Here is a 16,220-nt window from a genome sequence, read left to right as displayed (position 1 = left end):
TGCTCTGCTCATTGGAACATTTACTGTTTATAGAATAAAGTGTTGCCCAGTTCTTGAACTGAAAATAAAAACAATTAAGATTTTTAAACTAACCATTGTAATCTTGTGCTTTGAGAGCCTCTTCCTAGAGAAGCTGAGTGAGTTACTGATCTCTCCAAACCTCAGGTCTGTCACAGAGATTAGACATGTGGCCAGAAAAAAAAGCCACACAGATTCCATTCACTTAACAAAGATTTTGGGGCAGGGGAAAAAGGGTAACAGCACCCAGTGGTAGAGTGCCCTGGGCTCAGTCTGTGTGTATAGATGCCTATACACACAAATACATAGAGACAGACTTCTTACTGTGTTCCATGCTTGGTGGAACACATAAACATCCCTTGGGTATTTCTGAGATACTTGAGAGAGGAACTTGAGAAAAGGCAGACTTTCTACAGGTCAAGAATAAAAGGAGCTTGACTAATTGTTTTTTAGAAATTAAACTGCTGGGCACAATTGGCTCATTCCTATAGTAATCCAAGCAACTCAGAAGCAGGAAGCTGTGACAGGAGGATCACAATTTTGAGGCTACCCTGGGTAATTTAATGAGAACTTGTTTCAAAATAAGAAATAAGCTGGGCATGGTGGCACACACCTATAATTCCAGTGACTCAGGAGGCTGAGGCAGGAGGATCACAAGTCTGAGGCCAGCCTCTGCAATTGAACGAGACCCTCAGCAACTTAGCAAGATCCTGTCTCAAAATAAAAATAATAAAAGAACTGTGGATGTAGTTTAGCAGTAATGTGCCCTGGGTTCAATCTCTAGTATTGCAAAGAGAAAGGGTGGGGAGAGAGAGAGAAAAAGAGGGAAAGGTGGGGGAGAGATATTAAACTGATAAATTACCCCTGAAGATGGAAGACATCAGGTCCATTTAAGACTTGGAGGTTAAATAATTGCAGTCGAAGGCTTTGCCTCACCTGGCATTTGTGTTCCTCTCCTGCCCGAAGGCCCCCACATTTTCTGGGAAGAAACAAACTATTAAATTTATTGAAGATCCTTGTGTCCAATAAATGGCTCAGCTCTTGTTTCAAGGTTCTCTGTCTTTCCAGTTTAACTGTGATGGATTGAGCTGTGGATGTCTGAGTTTATCCCCGCTGGAGTTCACTGAGCTTCTTGGATGTGCAGATTGTTTTTCATTGGGGAAGTTTCTGGCTATTATTTCTTTAAGTACTCCTTCTGACCCTTTCTCTCATCTCCTTCTAGAACTCCCATCAGGCAGGTGCCAATTCACTTGACCATGTTCCACAGGTCTCTGAGACCCTGTTCATTTTCCTTCGTTCTTTTTTCTTTCTAATCCTCAGATTGAATTGTCCCAATTTACCTATCCTCAAGTTTATTGATTCATCTTTCTGCTACTGAGCACCTCTATTGAACTTCTCATTTCAGTTACTGCACTTTTCAACTCCAGGATGTCTGTTTGATCCTTTGCCACATCTATTACTTATTGGTAACTCTTTGGTCAGGCTTTGAGGTCACATTTTCTTTTGGTTCTGCAGACATATCTGAAATAGGTGATGTAAGTCTCTGCCTATGAAGTCCAACATCTGGGTCTCCTCAGGGACAGTTTTATTGCATGCTTCTTTTCCTACATATGAATCATACTTTTCTTGTTTCTTTATGTGCTTTGTAATTTTTTTTTGTTTGTTTAAAACATGAGTAATTTTTTTTCACTTTTCCTGAGAAAATCTGTCTTGGATTGTTGCCAGTCTTTGGCTAATTTCCAGAGTTCTGGGAAAGTTTTGAAAGTGTTTGCCAGTTTTCTCATTACTTTTATGAAGGAGCAACCTTTAAGAAATCTTTACTCCACCATTCCTCAGAATTCAGATCTCACATGGCACTTAGAAGGTTTTCGTCCTCCAAACCAATTTTTTGGAGAAGAGGGGTAAAAGAGTAGAACTCTAATAGTTAAGATCGAGTATAAGGTACTCAACCTTATACTCAATCTTAAGCCCCAAGTAGTGTTATGAATTGCACTCCTCTATCAAAAAAAAAAAAAAAAATTAAGTGTATTACTTAAAACTAAAACTGAGCTATAACAAGAAAAATACACACAACTTTGTAATTTCAACATCCAGGGGAAAAAATGGTATAGTATTCCAAAATAACCAAAAAATGAGATGTTATACATTCTGCTTCATAATTCAGCTCTTTTGTGTGGAGGCATCATGGCTCCTGTTATCAGGTGATACACACGGAGTAAGTTTAAGGTACACGAGCTAGTTTTAAAGGCTTCAGGGTATGACACTGAACAGACTGCACTTGTGGCAAGCTTTTTCTGACATACATCCTGGTGATTTCAACACTGATCTGAATAACCCTGTGTGTTTGCTCACACTGTTATACTTCTGATTACATTTCCAGAATTGGAATTGCTGTATCATCTTTGTTTTGTTTAAGTTTTAGGTTTAATCTCTGTACTTCCTGCAATTTAACATCCTGTCCTATAGTACAGCATTATTCTGTGTCAGAGAACAGTCTGTCACTCAGTGGCATCACTACCGTTATGTAACGTGCAGTTGTCCCTGGCATCTGAGAGGTTTGGTTCCAGGACCCCCCTCAGACGTCAAAATCCACAGATGCTCAAGTTCCTTATATAAAAATGGCATATTTGCATGTAACTTACACACTTCTTTTCATATGTTTTGCATAATCTCTAGATTATTTATAATACCTAATATGATACAGATGCTATGTAAGCAGGAGTTAAACTATATCATTGAGGGAATAAGCAACCAGGGAAAAGTCTACACACACTTAGCACAATTATTTTTCAAATGTTTCCAACCTGAGTTTGGTTGAATCGCAGATGTGGGACTGCAGATACAGAGAGCCAACTAGATTACAACACTATCACACAGTCCTCCTTCGTCACCTAGAAGGGGGACACGGAACTACACTTAAGGGTCCTGCCATTACATGCAGAAGAAGGAAGTTGCCCATTACCCATGAGGGATACATTCCCAGACCCCAGTGGATGCCTGAAATCACCTGAACACCAACCCCAATATAGGCTGTTTTTTCTTACCTACATAGATACCCACTAAAAGTTTAATTTATAAATTAGGCACAGTAAGAGATTAATAACATTATAATTAATAAAGGAATCATAACAACGTACCACTATAAAAGCCATGTTCTTTCTCTATCTTCTTGAACTGTACTCACCCTTCTGGTGATGACGTGAATGACATGAGGCCTAGCTCCAGGGAAGCAGGATGAGGTGGCACTGTGGCTGCATGTGAGGCCATGACGTGGGGGTTACTTGAGCACAAGCGCTGTGGCACCACATGGGCGACTACTAAGTGACCAGGTACAGTAGTGTCCACAGCATAAACCAGCCAGATAGAGGGATGCGGAAGGGGCAGAACACCCCAGAGTTCCACCTTACTCCTCACAATGATGCCCAGTTTAAAACCTGTTAATTATTTGCTTCTAGAATCTTCCATTTGATATTGTTCAACTGAGGTTGACAATGGGTAACTGAAAGCTTGGAAAGCAAAACCCTGGATAAGGGGGAACGACTATACAAAATTTAACTTGAATGGATTCCCCGATGTAAATGTAAGACGTAAAACTATGAAACTCCAAGAAGAAAACAGGTGAAAAGCTATGACATTGGATTTGACAATGATTCCATGGACACAACACCAAAGGCAGAGAAGCAACCAGGGCAAAGACACACAAATCAGTTTTTCGAAACTTTAAAAATTTGATGCATCAAAAGATACTCTCAGGGCTGGTAGAGCACTTGCCTCACAGGGAGGAGGCCCTGGAAGACCAGCAGGCAGCCAGGCTCTATTAAGAGGCAATCCACAGAATAGAAAGAATTTTATACATCATCCATCTGACAAGAGGTAACTATCCAGAAGATGTGGATGACTGTTAAAACTCAGACAACGAAAATACCCAAGCAGCCTAATTCCAAATGGGCAAAAGATCTGATGAATATTTTTCCATATAAACATACCGATAGCCAATAAGCACATGAAAAAATGTTCAATATAACTGTGAGAAACTTGTTCACCTGCCCAAACCCAAAGAATGGATGTGAGAGGAACACTAGGTGTGGAGAAAGTGAGGCTTTGAATGATGGTCTTGCAAGAATGGGGTACCTGGGGAGCAATCAGCATCTTATCCTGGCACCCAAGTTCCCTCCCTGGTTCCTCACTGGCTAAGTATCATGGGGGGCTTTACTGTCTCCCGTTGGGCTATTTAAAGAAACGCACCTTCAGTTGTCCCCACTCCCTTTGTTCTCTTGTGGCACGAAGGCTTTCTTGGGGTGAGAGCACCTTGGTACATACACAGTTACCTATTGGTCTGGACGCCCCTTCCCCCACCTCCTGTATGTCAGGGGCTGTTCGGGTGCACAGACTGAATCTGAGCATCCACGGGCTGTGGTGCTGCTGTATGAATTAAGTGCTTGTAACTTTCCACTCTGCCCTACTCCCCCTCCAGATGCTTTTCTTACATCCCAAGTAATTTTACATTTAAGGTTAAATACCGTATTCTGAAAATGGACCACCAGACTCCATGCTCACAATCACTAATCATTAAGGAAATACAAATCAAAACTATACTGATAACACCTCACTTCACTCCCGTGAGGATGGCTGCTGTCAAAGAAGCAGAAAATAACAAATGTTGGTCAGGATGAGAAAGTGGGACCCTTGGGTGCTATTGGTGGGAATGTCCTAGGATACAGCTGCTGTGGAAAACAGCATGGGGGGGTCCTCAAAAATATTAAAAATAAAATTATCACATGATGTTGCAATTCCCCTTCTGAGTATCTAGGCCCAAAGGAAAGGAAAGCTGGGGGGTCTCAAAGAGATATTTGAACAATCATTTTCATAGTGGCATTATCTGTAATCACTAAAATGTGAAAGCACCCCAAGTGTCCATCAATAGATGAACAGATATGTCAAATCTGTACAATGGAAGATTACTCAGCCTTTAAAGGGAAGGAAATGTTGATATACACTTCAACATAAATGAAACCTGAGCACCTTATTCTAAGTGAAATAAGTCAGTCACAAAAAGATAAATACTTGTTATGGTTTGGATATGAGGTATTTTCCAAAAGCTCCTATTAATGCAGGAATACTCACAGGGGAAATAATTGGACTATGAGGGTGGTAACCTAATCGGTCCATTCTAGGTTGGGATGGTCATGGTGGGCTAGTGGAGGTGGTCACTGAGGGTGTGCCCTGGAAGTGGGCATCCTCCCTGCACACCCCCACTGTCTGCTTGCTGGCTGCCATGAGGGGAGCAGCTTCCCTCTGCCACACCCTCCCCCATGAGGTGCTGTCTCACTTTGGCCCAGAGTGATGAAGTCCGTCATCTATGGACTGAGACCTCTGAAACTGTGAGCCCGAAATAAGCCTTCCCTCCTTTCAGAGGCTCTCATCAGGCGATTTGGTTATACTGACAAAAAAGTTAACAAACAATACTGTATGGTCTGATTTACATGAGGTGACACCTAGAGTAGACAAAATCTAGAGGCAGAAAGTAGAAAGGTGGTCACCAGAAGATGAGGGCGGCGGAGAGGGGAACTTGCTATTTAGGGGCTAGAGAGTTTCAGTTTTGTAAGACGAAGAGAGTTTTGGAAAGAGAGGGCGAAGAGAGATGTACAGAAGTAAGAATGTATTTAATACCACTGAAAAGTGCCCTAAAATGGATAAGAGTAGATTTTGTGCTGTCTACGGTATGGTCTGAATGCTCGCATCCTCCCAAAATTCCCACTGAAATCTAATCCCCAATGCGGTAATATTAAGAGGGAAAGTCCTAAGGAGCAGGTAAGTCGCGAGGGCCCGTCCGCAGGAATGGGATAAGCGTCTGAAGGGAACTGCCTCGCCCCTTCCACCACATGAAGAGCAGCAAGAAGTCACCATCTACAAGGAGCAGTCCTCACCAGACACCCAGTCTAGTGGTGCCTTGACCTTGGACTTCCCAGCCTCTAGAAGTGTGAGAAATAAACGTCTGTTGTTTATAAACTCCCTAGTCTAGGTATTTTTCTTATACCAACCAAAATGGACAGTGTATTTTATTACATTTTTTTTAAAGTTGGAAGTGAGGGCTGGGGTTGTGGCTCAGGGGTGGAGCGCTTGCCTAGCATATGTGAGGCACTGGGGTCCATCCTCAGCACCACAGAAAAATAAATAAATAAAATAAAGGAAGGTATTGGGTCCATCTACAACCAAAAATTTTTTTTAATTGGAAAGGGGAGACTCCTACAAAGGAAAAATTTTAGATAGCATCCTTTCAATGCCTTCCCCACTCAAATGCCCTTTTCCTGACGCTCCACAGACCTCCTCTCCTACTCACATGGGGCACGTAGGCATCAGACATCAAGGGAGAGATGAAACGTCATGAATAATTCTCAAGCAGATCCACTCATCACCTACTGCTTCCTGGGGCCAGGACAGAAATGCAATTCCACATCTGTTTTATCATCCAGACCCAATCTTCAAAAAAAAAAAAAAAACTTACTGGCATTAGCCCTGCAGAGACTAGTGGCTCTCCACAGGAGGGAAGTCAAGCACAGGTCAGAGGTCTCACCAGTTGCAGGGGGAGGAAAGGAAGAACAGGAAAAAGGAGGCAGTGGTTCCAGTTGCCAGGATTTCCTAGTAACCAAGCTTAACCAGAAAACAAGAAATCTTCAGTTCCAGATTCCCTTTCTCTTTAATCGAAAAGGGGGAAAGCCAGACCTAAACTTGATGACTGGAACTCAAATTCTAGCACTGCTGGGTCACAGGTACTTTCCCTGGTCAGGCAAAGTCTTTAACGATCTTCTTATTGTGTATTTAAATTCTACCTATTTTGTGATCATAGTGCATAAGAAAAGAAGCCTCGGGGCTGGGGTGGTGGCTCAGTGGAAGAGCACTTGCTTAGCATGTGTGAGGCACAGGGTTCAATTCTCACCACCACATAAAATAAATGAATAAAATAAAGGTACATCAACAATTAAAAAAATATTTTAAAAATAAAGATTTAAAAAAAAAGGAAAGAAATGAAGCCTTAAGTAGCTTATCTGAATCCAGTCACAAGGTGTAGCTGCCCAGGGGGAGAACCACGGTTCCGTGAGAAAAGACTGGGCAATGTGGACACTTGTATGCAAGGTACATGCGCCGTGAGACCGTCCTCATCTGGAGGCAAAATGGCAATGCAGGGCTCTGCTTGGCAAGCAGATTCCAAGGCCGAGACCCCCTTTCATTCATTGCAGCCACAGGGCTCTCTTAGATTACAATGCAAACATCATCCAGTTGAGAAAAGAAATCCCAAAGATCACTTAGAAAAGTAGCGTACTACAGTTTGAAATCATGTAATCATTTCCTTATTAAGTAAGCTTCTTTAATTCCAGGAAGATATAATTAAATGTAGATAATGCTAAAGAAAATAAAAACCACAGTAGTTATAATTATTTACAATTTTGTGTTAAGAAATCTGTGAGTTAGGCTGGAGGTATAGCTCAGAGAGATTGAGAGAGAGAGAGAGAGAGAGAGAGAGAGAGAGAGAGAGAATAATCTGTGTCATCTGTTACTTTATGTACATTAACATTTAAGGAAATTTGGTCTGTCTAGAATAATGAGTCAGTCTCCAGGCTCCAATTAAAATAAACTGAGTAATTTGTTTAGACTTATGATTTTAGGTGGGAATTTACTAAGTTTAAAATCAGTATTGGCAGAGGACAAGCACATGAAAAGATACTCAGAGTCATTAGGGAAATTCAAACCATAATGAGATTCCACTACAGGCCTTTTTAATTTTTTATTTATTTTTGGTACGGGGGATTGAACTCAGGGGCATCTAACCACTAAACAACATTCCTAGCCCTTTTTAATTTTTTTTTTTTTTTTTTTTTGAGACAGGATCTCACTAGGTCACTTAGGTGCTGAAGCTGACTTTGAACTTGTGATCCATCTGTTTCAGCCTCCTGAATTGCTGGGATTACAGGCATATGCCACTATGCCCCGATCTATGCCTTTTTAAGTGGCTAAAATGAAAAAGACTGATGGTCCCCAGTGCTGGGGAGGATGGGAGGGATTAGGACTGTCATTCACTGCTGGTGGGAATATTAAATAGTACAACCACCTTGGAAAAGTCTGACAGGGTATGTCAAACACGCAACTACCGTGTGTCAAGCCACGCCCCTCCTAGGCATTTGCCCAAGACAAAAGGAAATGCATATCTACACAAGACACAAACTTCATAGCAGTTTTATTTGCAATTGCCAAGAACTGGATGCAACTGAGATGACCAACAACAGGTGAGGATGAACTATATAATATCCATGTCATGGAATAATTACTCAGCAATATGTAAAAAGAATGAACTAGTAATACATGCAACAACTAGATATATCTTAAATAATTATGTGGAGTGAAAGAAGGCAGACAAAATAGGACACACACTGTAGCAGTGCTTTTATGGAAAATCCCAGAAAATGCAAACTCATCTCTAGCAACAGAAAGCAATTAGTGGTCACCTGGGGGAGGTGGAGGCAAGGGGTGGGAGACAGGAATTCCAAAGGTGACAGATGGGTCAGCTTATCTGGACTGTACTGATGATTTCACAAGGGAGTTAGTCAAAACTTATGAAATCATATGCTTTAAATATGATTCACTCGTTATGCGTCAATAATACCTCAGTAAGGCTATTTAAAAAATAAAATATAACACAGAATAGGAACATTTATGAAAACTTTAAGAATCAGTTTAATGTATTATATTTACAAGAGTTATTTAAGTATTAGGGAATTTTTTAATCAGGTAATTGGAAGAAGTATTAAAATAATTAAAGGAACGTGAATAACTTATAAATTCAATTTAAAATTTTCAAATGCATTTAATTAAGTCTTCAAATGGGACCAGCATTAATCAAAAGGCCCTTTAAGAGTGATTATTAAAATTTCTAGAATTATAAACAGAATAGAAAGATTTGTAGGTTGCACTTAAGAGCTAAACTTTAAAAAGTTTAGACCTTAAAAGAAAGAATTTGATTTTGGGGTCTGTTTCTTTGCTGTGCTGGGATAGAACCCAAGCCCCCAGCAGGTGGAACAAGCATTCCACCACTGAGCTGGACTGGATTTCTGAATCATAACTTTAACAAATTGAAAATACATTATTTTTCAATCTAACTAACTTCAAAAAAATATCTTTGCAGTACTCAAAAACCTGGGGATAGAGGTGGGATATAGCATCCAGAATCTCACCCAAACATGCCACTCACAGTCACCAAAAACTCACCCAGTCACTTAGTCTCTGAACCTGTTTTCTCATCTGTAAGAGAGGAATGTTTCCCAGAATAAACAACATATTTGCTATTAATGATTTATTAATAAATTTCATACTGATAAGCAGCACATTGGCCAGAGAAGCATAGAGAAATGAGCAGCACCATACTATTGCTAGTCACTGCAGCCTGCCCAGGTCCTGGCTGACCAATGGCAGACAGGAGGAAGGTGACACACATATCCTCAGAGACTGAGCATGACTCAGCACAGCCAGGTCACAGAATTTTCCACAACTCAGCCGGCCGTGGATGTCATGTCCCATGTCGGTCTGGAGTGGAGCTGCCCCAGAAGGAGCCGCCTGTGTGGCTGGTGGAATCATAGTTCCCCAGGCTAGTGATGCCCCAGGCCTGCCCCTCTCTGGCCGCAGCCAACCAGGACAAGCGAGTGACAGAAGCACTGCCGCTGAGGTGGTGCTGGGAGGACCTGGGGATGTCTCCCAACGTGACACACAACAGCAGCAGCAGCAGCAGCAGCAACAGCGGGCACCCCACCCCACCCCCCCGCCGCCCCAGGATCACCAGGGAGAAAGCTGCAGTGGGGAGGCCCCAGCCTAGATGATAGAGCATTGGTTACAGTAACTAAGGAAAGCTCCAGGGAACCAGCAGGGCCTGAGGGACTGATGTGTCCAACAAGCTTTGACAAACCAGATGACCTGGGAGAAGGAGGCCCTTCTTGGTGACTAATTTTCCCTTCCAACTGAGAGATTTGAGGGACTACATCAATAAAAAGTGACAACCTTAAAAACAACGGCGTTAGCATCTTGGATTCTGCTCATCGGCCTCCTCTGGGCTTCGGTTTCTTCAGCTCCTTAAGACAGGTGGTTTAGAGGTACTTCACTCAGTTCCCCCACCTCTCCTTGCAGGGACGCAAGCAAGAGAAATGACATCCAACTCTATCAACCAAGAATGAGTGGACAGAGCAAGCAGAGAGAACAGGTGGGGGCCTGGTGGAGGGTGGAACTGGTCCACAGTCCACGCCATTTCCGTCACATTCCCATCAGTCCTTTCTCCATCAACTTTCTAAGCAAACTCAACAGTAAGGAGGAAAACAGCTGGTGCTGGCCCAAGGCCTAAGGCAAGAGGACGGTGGAAATCTCACAGGAGACCAACTCCTAGGTCATGAAGGGTCCCCAGAGAAACAGCCCTAACACACGAAGGGTGGAAACCAAGACAAATTCCTGTACAAAAGGAACCCCCACTCCACACTGAGCAGGAGCTCTGGGGAAGTCGAGCCATAGAGTCCCTGGGACCCCTAGCTGTAACACAGGGAAAGAGTTAGCCTGCCTTGGGGTGAAAGGAAGGTCGCCTGAGCGTAGTGTCCTGAGCGTAGGGAGAATGCCTGGCCAGGCTGCCCGGCTGGACTGTTCTTGCAGACCAGCAGGAGACAGGTCTGGAGTCTTGGGTGGAGCCCTGCCAGAGGGCCTTAGCATTTAGGCTGAGGACATGCAACTGGATCTCCCAGCCACCTGCAATCAGAGGGAAATCAGCATTAGGGGAAACCCTAAAAGGGTAGGTTACAGAGGGCAGTGCTGCCTTGGCACCAAGTAGGGGGAAGAAGGCACAAGTCCAACTTCATCTCCTTGCTGCTGTAGTTGGCAGAGGCTAGAAACACGTGTCAAGTATCTTTATAAGCAGCTGGCAGGGCCACCTCTCATGCCCCAGCTGCATGCTTCTCAGAGTCCCTCCATGCCCGGCCACCCGCCCTCCCTGACCCCTGAAGAACAGCTCTTCTCAGAGACAGCCCTGCCTGGGGATGCTTCCTGTGGGTCATCAGGCGCCTCACCATCCTCCCCCTGCCAACTTCCCAAACCACACCCTTCCATAAGTGAGGCCGCCTACTGTGGCTGGCCAGTTGCCAGCTGGGGCCAGCAGAGAAACAGATGTCACTTTCCTATGAAAACCAATGAAACCAGAAAGACCAAGCTTAAATAGAGATTCTCAAAAATCAGAGTGTGGCCTTTTGTCTTGACTAATCTTGAGACGTGACATGACAAGACTCATCCCCAGCTGCTCCCAGTGAAGTCACCGCCACGTCCCACAGGCCTGGGTTCAGGCACAGGACTTACCCTCAGTGTTCTGTCAGCTCTCCAGGAGGCAGACACTATGTAAAGTAAAAGAAAAAACTATTATTGTCACTTCTCCAGGCACTCCCGAGAGAACCCAGGAGTGGCCAGAACATAGATTTAGAACCCAGAGAGGATCTGCTGTCTTGCTTCCCACTTGGGAGGGCCATGGGCGCCACCAGGGCAGCACAGGGCTGAGGGTGCACCAGCTGTTATCCAGCTATCCCCAGCCCTTGCTGCCTGCCACCCACTCCTGTGACTCTGAAGCATGGTTTCTCCTCTGCTAAACAGGGACAGTAACAACACCTACCTCACCCGCTCACAGGAGCACCAACGTGGAAACACACACGAAGGCCACGCTTGGACACTGACTGGCGCACTAGCAGGATTTAAGTAAAAGCCTTGTGTGGTCCCCACTACACGAGAATAAGGAGTTCCAGAAACTGCTGCTGTTTCATCTGAGGGGCTTCCTCTTCCCTCCCACCTTCGCTCGGCCCCCCACCCACTTTCTGTATAGCTGCCACTAACCTCAGGAGCTACCTGTCTCCTGACTCCTGTACTCTGGTTCCTATCTCACAATGCAACTTGACACTAATGAAGAACTGTCTTACGTGATCTGAGATGTGTCTCCTATTTCCAGACGGTTCCCTCAGAGCCCTTCCTGCAGGGGACCCTCCCTGCCCTGCCTTCTGTCCATGGGAGCCAGAGGTGGTGTATGGCCACTTTTCGGAGCTTACAGACTGCTTATTTTCCAAAGGCCACATCCATCAGACAGCTCAAATCACTGGTCAATAAATAGCAAATTGGAGACACACACCAGCAAGCCATCAAAGGAATCAAATATGTTCAGAGAAAACGAGCTGCCTTGGTAGATTATGTCAAGACTGAAATTGAATGTTTGGGGCATTTGATTCAATAAAATATTTATTGAGTGCATGAATTCACAAGAAATTATGCCAGAAGACACTGGTTCTGCCAAAAAGTGCCAGAATGCACATTACTAGGGGCTAACTTTAGAAGACAAAGCGGAAGACACAAGACAGGCCCCCAAGCAAGGGCTCTGAGTCTGATAGCCCAGGGTCAATCCCAGTCAGGCCATTTCCCAGCTATGAGACTTCCAGCAAGTTGGTTCACCTCTCTGTAGGTGAAGGGCTTAGTAAGGCCCCTGCCACCACATGGTGAGAACACATACGGGTTGGCTCTATTATTAATAATGAATGATAACAAATCATTATTTACCATCATCATTATTAAAAGAGCAAATCCACATCCAGCTGAACAGATTTCGCAAGGCTTAATACAGGAAAGCCCTGAGTGTTGAAGAGCAATTTAATTTTGACAGGACAAGGCAGCAGGAAAGGCTCTGCAGAATAAGGTCAAAAAATAAGGGAAGAAGAAAGGGGGCACTAAGTGAGTTTGGGGGGTTGGTAAATAGTCTCAAGGTGAGGCTAAGGCAGAAGAGGTTACCAAGGGGGGCAGTGGAAGAAAAAGCCCAACAGAAGGACCAGGTTAGCGAGTCGTGAACACCACGGTGAGGCTAGCTTGAGGTAAGAGGAAGGACTTGTCTCCTTTGGTTATCCTCGTGCTTTACTCACAGGCCCTCCTTCTTGGCAAAGTGTCCGCAGAGAATTCCAGAAGGAAACTAGGCAGGAGAATCCAAGGGGTCCTCAGGCAGGACCCAGTGAGGTTTCAGCAGGGGAGCAGGCAAAACACCTCCCTTCTCAAAGAACGCCTCCAGGAGAACCGAGCCCCAGAGCCCCATCCAAAAAGAGCACGCGACCGGGAGGCAGCCAGAGAAGGTCTCCGCTCAGCTTTGATGAAAACACAGTCCTGGGTGAGGACCTGGCTCACACGGAAAGTACCAGAGATGGGACTTCCTCCCAGATTTACTGACCTGCACGCATGGTACTGGTCGTTGCTGCTGCGCCTAACATGACTCCTTGCTAGGTGCCTGATTTCCACCCTCTTCTCACTGATCCTCCGCCTAAGGCATTTTCTACTAATTTGTCCAAAACCTTTACTAAGCACCCTGTTGTTCCCGGCAGGTCTTTAGGGACTGTTAGGATACAGAGAAGAGGAACACCGGCAGCTAAGACACGGATTGCGAGATACGAACCTGCCATCCGCCTTGCCACTGGTCCCAGAGCCTCCATGCCCAGGGTTGGGAGGACAGCCACCCAGCACGACACATGGGGTACTGGGAGTGAAACAGAGAAATCAAGGAATAGGACAGAAAGGATATCAGCGGTGGGAGGGAGTCACAGGGGCTACCGGGGAAACCCTCCTCGGGGGAGATCCCGGAGAGGAGCAGTGGTAGAGAGAGGGGTGAGCCAAGCTGCAGCAGGCTTTGACAGGGACAGAAGAGGACAAACAGTGCAGAAGGGTGCACTGTGGTAAACTAGATAGACCTTGAATGGCAGCCTCAATTAATTAAAAAACAACAGACATTGAGCAACCACAGTGAACAGAGCCCTTTCCCTAAGGGCAGGGCACATAGTCGCCATTAAGAAACAAAGGGTGAGTAGGGCACGGTGGCACACACCTGTAATTCCAGCTACTCTGGAAGCTGAGGCAAGAGGACTGCAGACCAGCCTCAGCAACTCAGTGAGACCCTGCCTCAAAGTAAAATTTTTAAAAATACATATTGAAGGGCTAGAAACAGAGTTCAGTGATAGAGGGCCCTGGGTTCGATTCTCAGTGACCAACCAAGTTTCTCACAATCACTGAGAAGTACTATTTTCCCCATCCTCCTTCCTCAGCCTTCTACATGCAGGTTCTCAACGCTTCAAACGTCCCCTCTTCCATAATAAGACCTTTTCTGCTCAGATCAATCACTGCTGCTACACTGCCAGTAGTATCAAAAGCAAGTTTGCCCCTCACCTCTTCCACAAAGGCTGCCTTCTAGCCTGTGGGCCAGTCCCCTTCTCTCCCGCTTTAGCGTGTGGTCTGCCCTGGTTTGCGGGCCTCCACCACACTCCCTCTCCCATGTCCTCCTCTGGGCCATACCTGGCTCTCACCTGCTCTCTACAAACATCTGTGGCATGCTGACTTGCTGCTTGGGTTTTATTTTTCTCTCTTCCAACCAGTTTGTCAGCAGTTCTAAAACAAGGATTAACCTCATCACCTAGTAATCCCTCAGCACCTAGCCTAGGGCTCTGCACGTGGTAAGTATGCAAAAGAATGTTTAAAAGTTCAAGTGTGAAGATGAAAAGAAAAGAAACAGAAAGCTGTACCTGCAAGTGAATAGGAAGGCTGAGCACGTCCACCTGCTACACAACAAGCATTGGTACCACATACAGGGAAAAAGTGACAAGCGGTAGGCCAGCCAGGGCTGCTGGTGGCAGTGGGTAAGGGAGCATCAGGGAAGGCACCGTGGCAGACTCTGGGGGCTGTAGCTGTGATCTAGCAAGTATTGGCACTTTTCAGAACCTCAGTTTTTCTCAGCTGCAGAATGAGGATATTGAGACCTGGGCTCCTCCTTTCACAAAATAAAAAGACATTCAGATTTTTAAGAATTTCAAAACTGCCAGGGACCTTGGGACTTGGCCTAGTTCCATCGTTTGTGAGATGAGGAAAGAGCCCTCTAAAGGTAAAACAACTCGCTGAAAGTACACAGGGAAAGTCGTGCTGGGAGGAACCTGCGGGGCAGGTCCTCAAGGTTCAAGTTTCTGACTCAGTACCCAGGAGGGCACTTTCCCAACGTACTTTGTAAACCACTAAAAGCTGTAGAACCTAGCCGCACCTCCTAACTGGAGGGTCTTGAACCATTGTGTCTCAGCACCTCACGTTCACTTCTGCATCCGAACCAAGTGCATCCTACGGGAGGCAGAGTGCAGCCACTTGGAACAACGAAAACCCCGGCCTTATATGCCACAGTTTTCATACATTAAGATGGGGACAGCTTGGTCTCCTGATTCTTACAGGCTTGGTTTAAACCCTCGGGGACCTGGCGCGAGGCATTTTAGGGCCCAGTGAGTCAGTTTCTCCATCTGCAAAATGGACCTGAGAGCAGGAGCGAGGGCGCCGGTGGCAGCCAGAGGGGCGGGACCAAGCGGCGCCAGCCCAGGAGGGATGCTCACGCGGCGGCTGGCCCTAGACGCCACGCTCCGGGGTCCGAGCGTAGGCAGAGGAGGAGGCGGGTCCGCGCCGGCCGGGTCCCGGCGGGAGGAGGAGGGACGGCGCACGTCGTGTCGTGTCGCGTCGCGTCGCGCGCCGCCCGCAGCCGTCCCCGCAAGCCGTCACTCGCAGAGCCCGCGCCTCCTTTGCGCGCGCGACCCTTACATAAGCGTCCCTGGCGCCGGCGCACGCCCACCAGCTCCGACCTGCCGCAGGAAGAGGAAAGTGCAGAACGCCGCGGACACTCACCTCCTCCCAGGCGCTGCAAGTCGTCGTCGCTGCCTCTACCGCCGCTGCCTCCGCTGACAGGGAACAGCTGCGGTCTCCGTGCAACCGAACTTGCTGCAGTCCCAGGCCCCGCCCCACGGACTTCCTATTGGCTCAGGCAGCCCAACCCCTCCTGGTATTGGGCAATATTCTCCGTCACTCACCACTCCTCCGCTCAGGACTCCTCCCTACGCCCGCCTACCCGGCACGTTTAAGCCTTGGCGCGCCACGTCAGCCCCGCCCCTCGCGTCTCCGGCGGGCCCATGGATTGGTGGCAAGTCCAGGAGAGCCCGCCCCAAGCGCACCACCGCCTACTCCCCTGTCTCCGGAGCCTCACGTGGGCCTCCCGGCCCCGCCCCCGCCCGCAATAGGCGGAAGTGGCCAGTCTCCGACACGTAGTGATTGGCTCTCGGCGGGGGTGGGGACGTGCAATTCATTCACTCGAGTAG

General features: G+C 46.3%; 1 protein-coding gene across 3 annotated transcripts in view; it reads right to left on the bottom strand.

Annotated features, from left to right (window-relative positions):
* Positions 1-15,847, bottom strand: part of Pc (pyruvate carboxylase) — a 105,704-nt gene extending 89,857 nt beyond the window's left edge. The window contains exons 1-2 of one of the 3 annotated variants that reach the window (XM_047516577.1): positions 15,754-15,837; positions 11,392-11,426 (exon numbers count right to left, since the gene is read on the bottom strand). Coding sequence is in view for 1 of the 3 variants with exons in the window: in XM_047516575.1 (XP_047372531.1) it covers positions 11,392-11,426; positions 13,505-13,511 (42 nt within the window). In the remaining 2 variants the exon portion in view is untranslated. Of the gene's footprint in view, positions 1-11,391; positions 11,427-13,504; positions 13,526-15,753 lie in introns of those variants that run through there. The other 2 variants (XM_047516575.1, XM_047516581.1) reach the window with 2 other exon arrangements.
* Between the last annotated feature and the right edge of the window lie 373 nt (positions 15,848-16,220).

This window comes from Sciurus carolinensis, chromosome 11 (assembly GCF_902686445.1).
Source record: "Sciurus carolinensis chromosome 11, mSciCar1.2, whole genome shotgun sequence".
NCBI lineage: Eukaryota > Metazoa > Chordata > Mammalia > Rodentia > Sciuridae > Sciurus > Sciurus carolinensis.
This window is presented reverse-complemented; position numbering and strand designations above follow the sequence as displayed.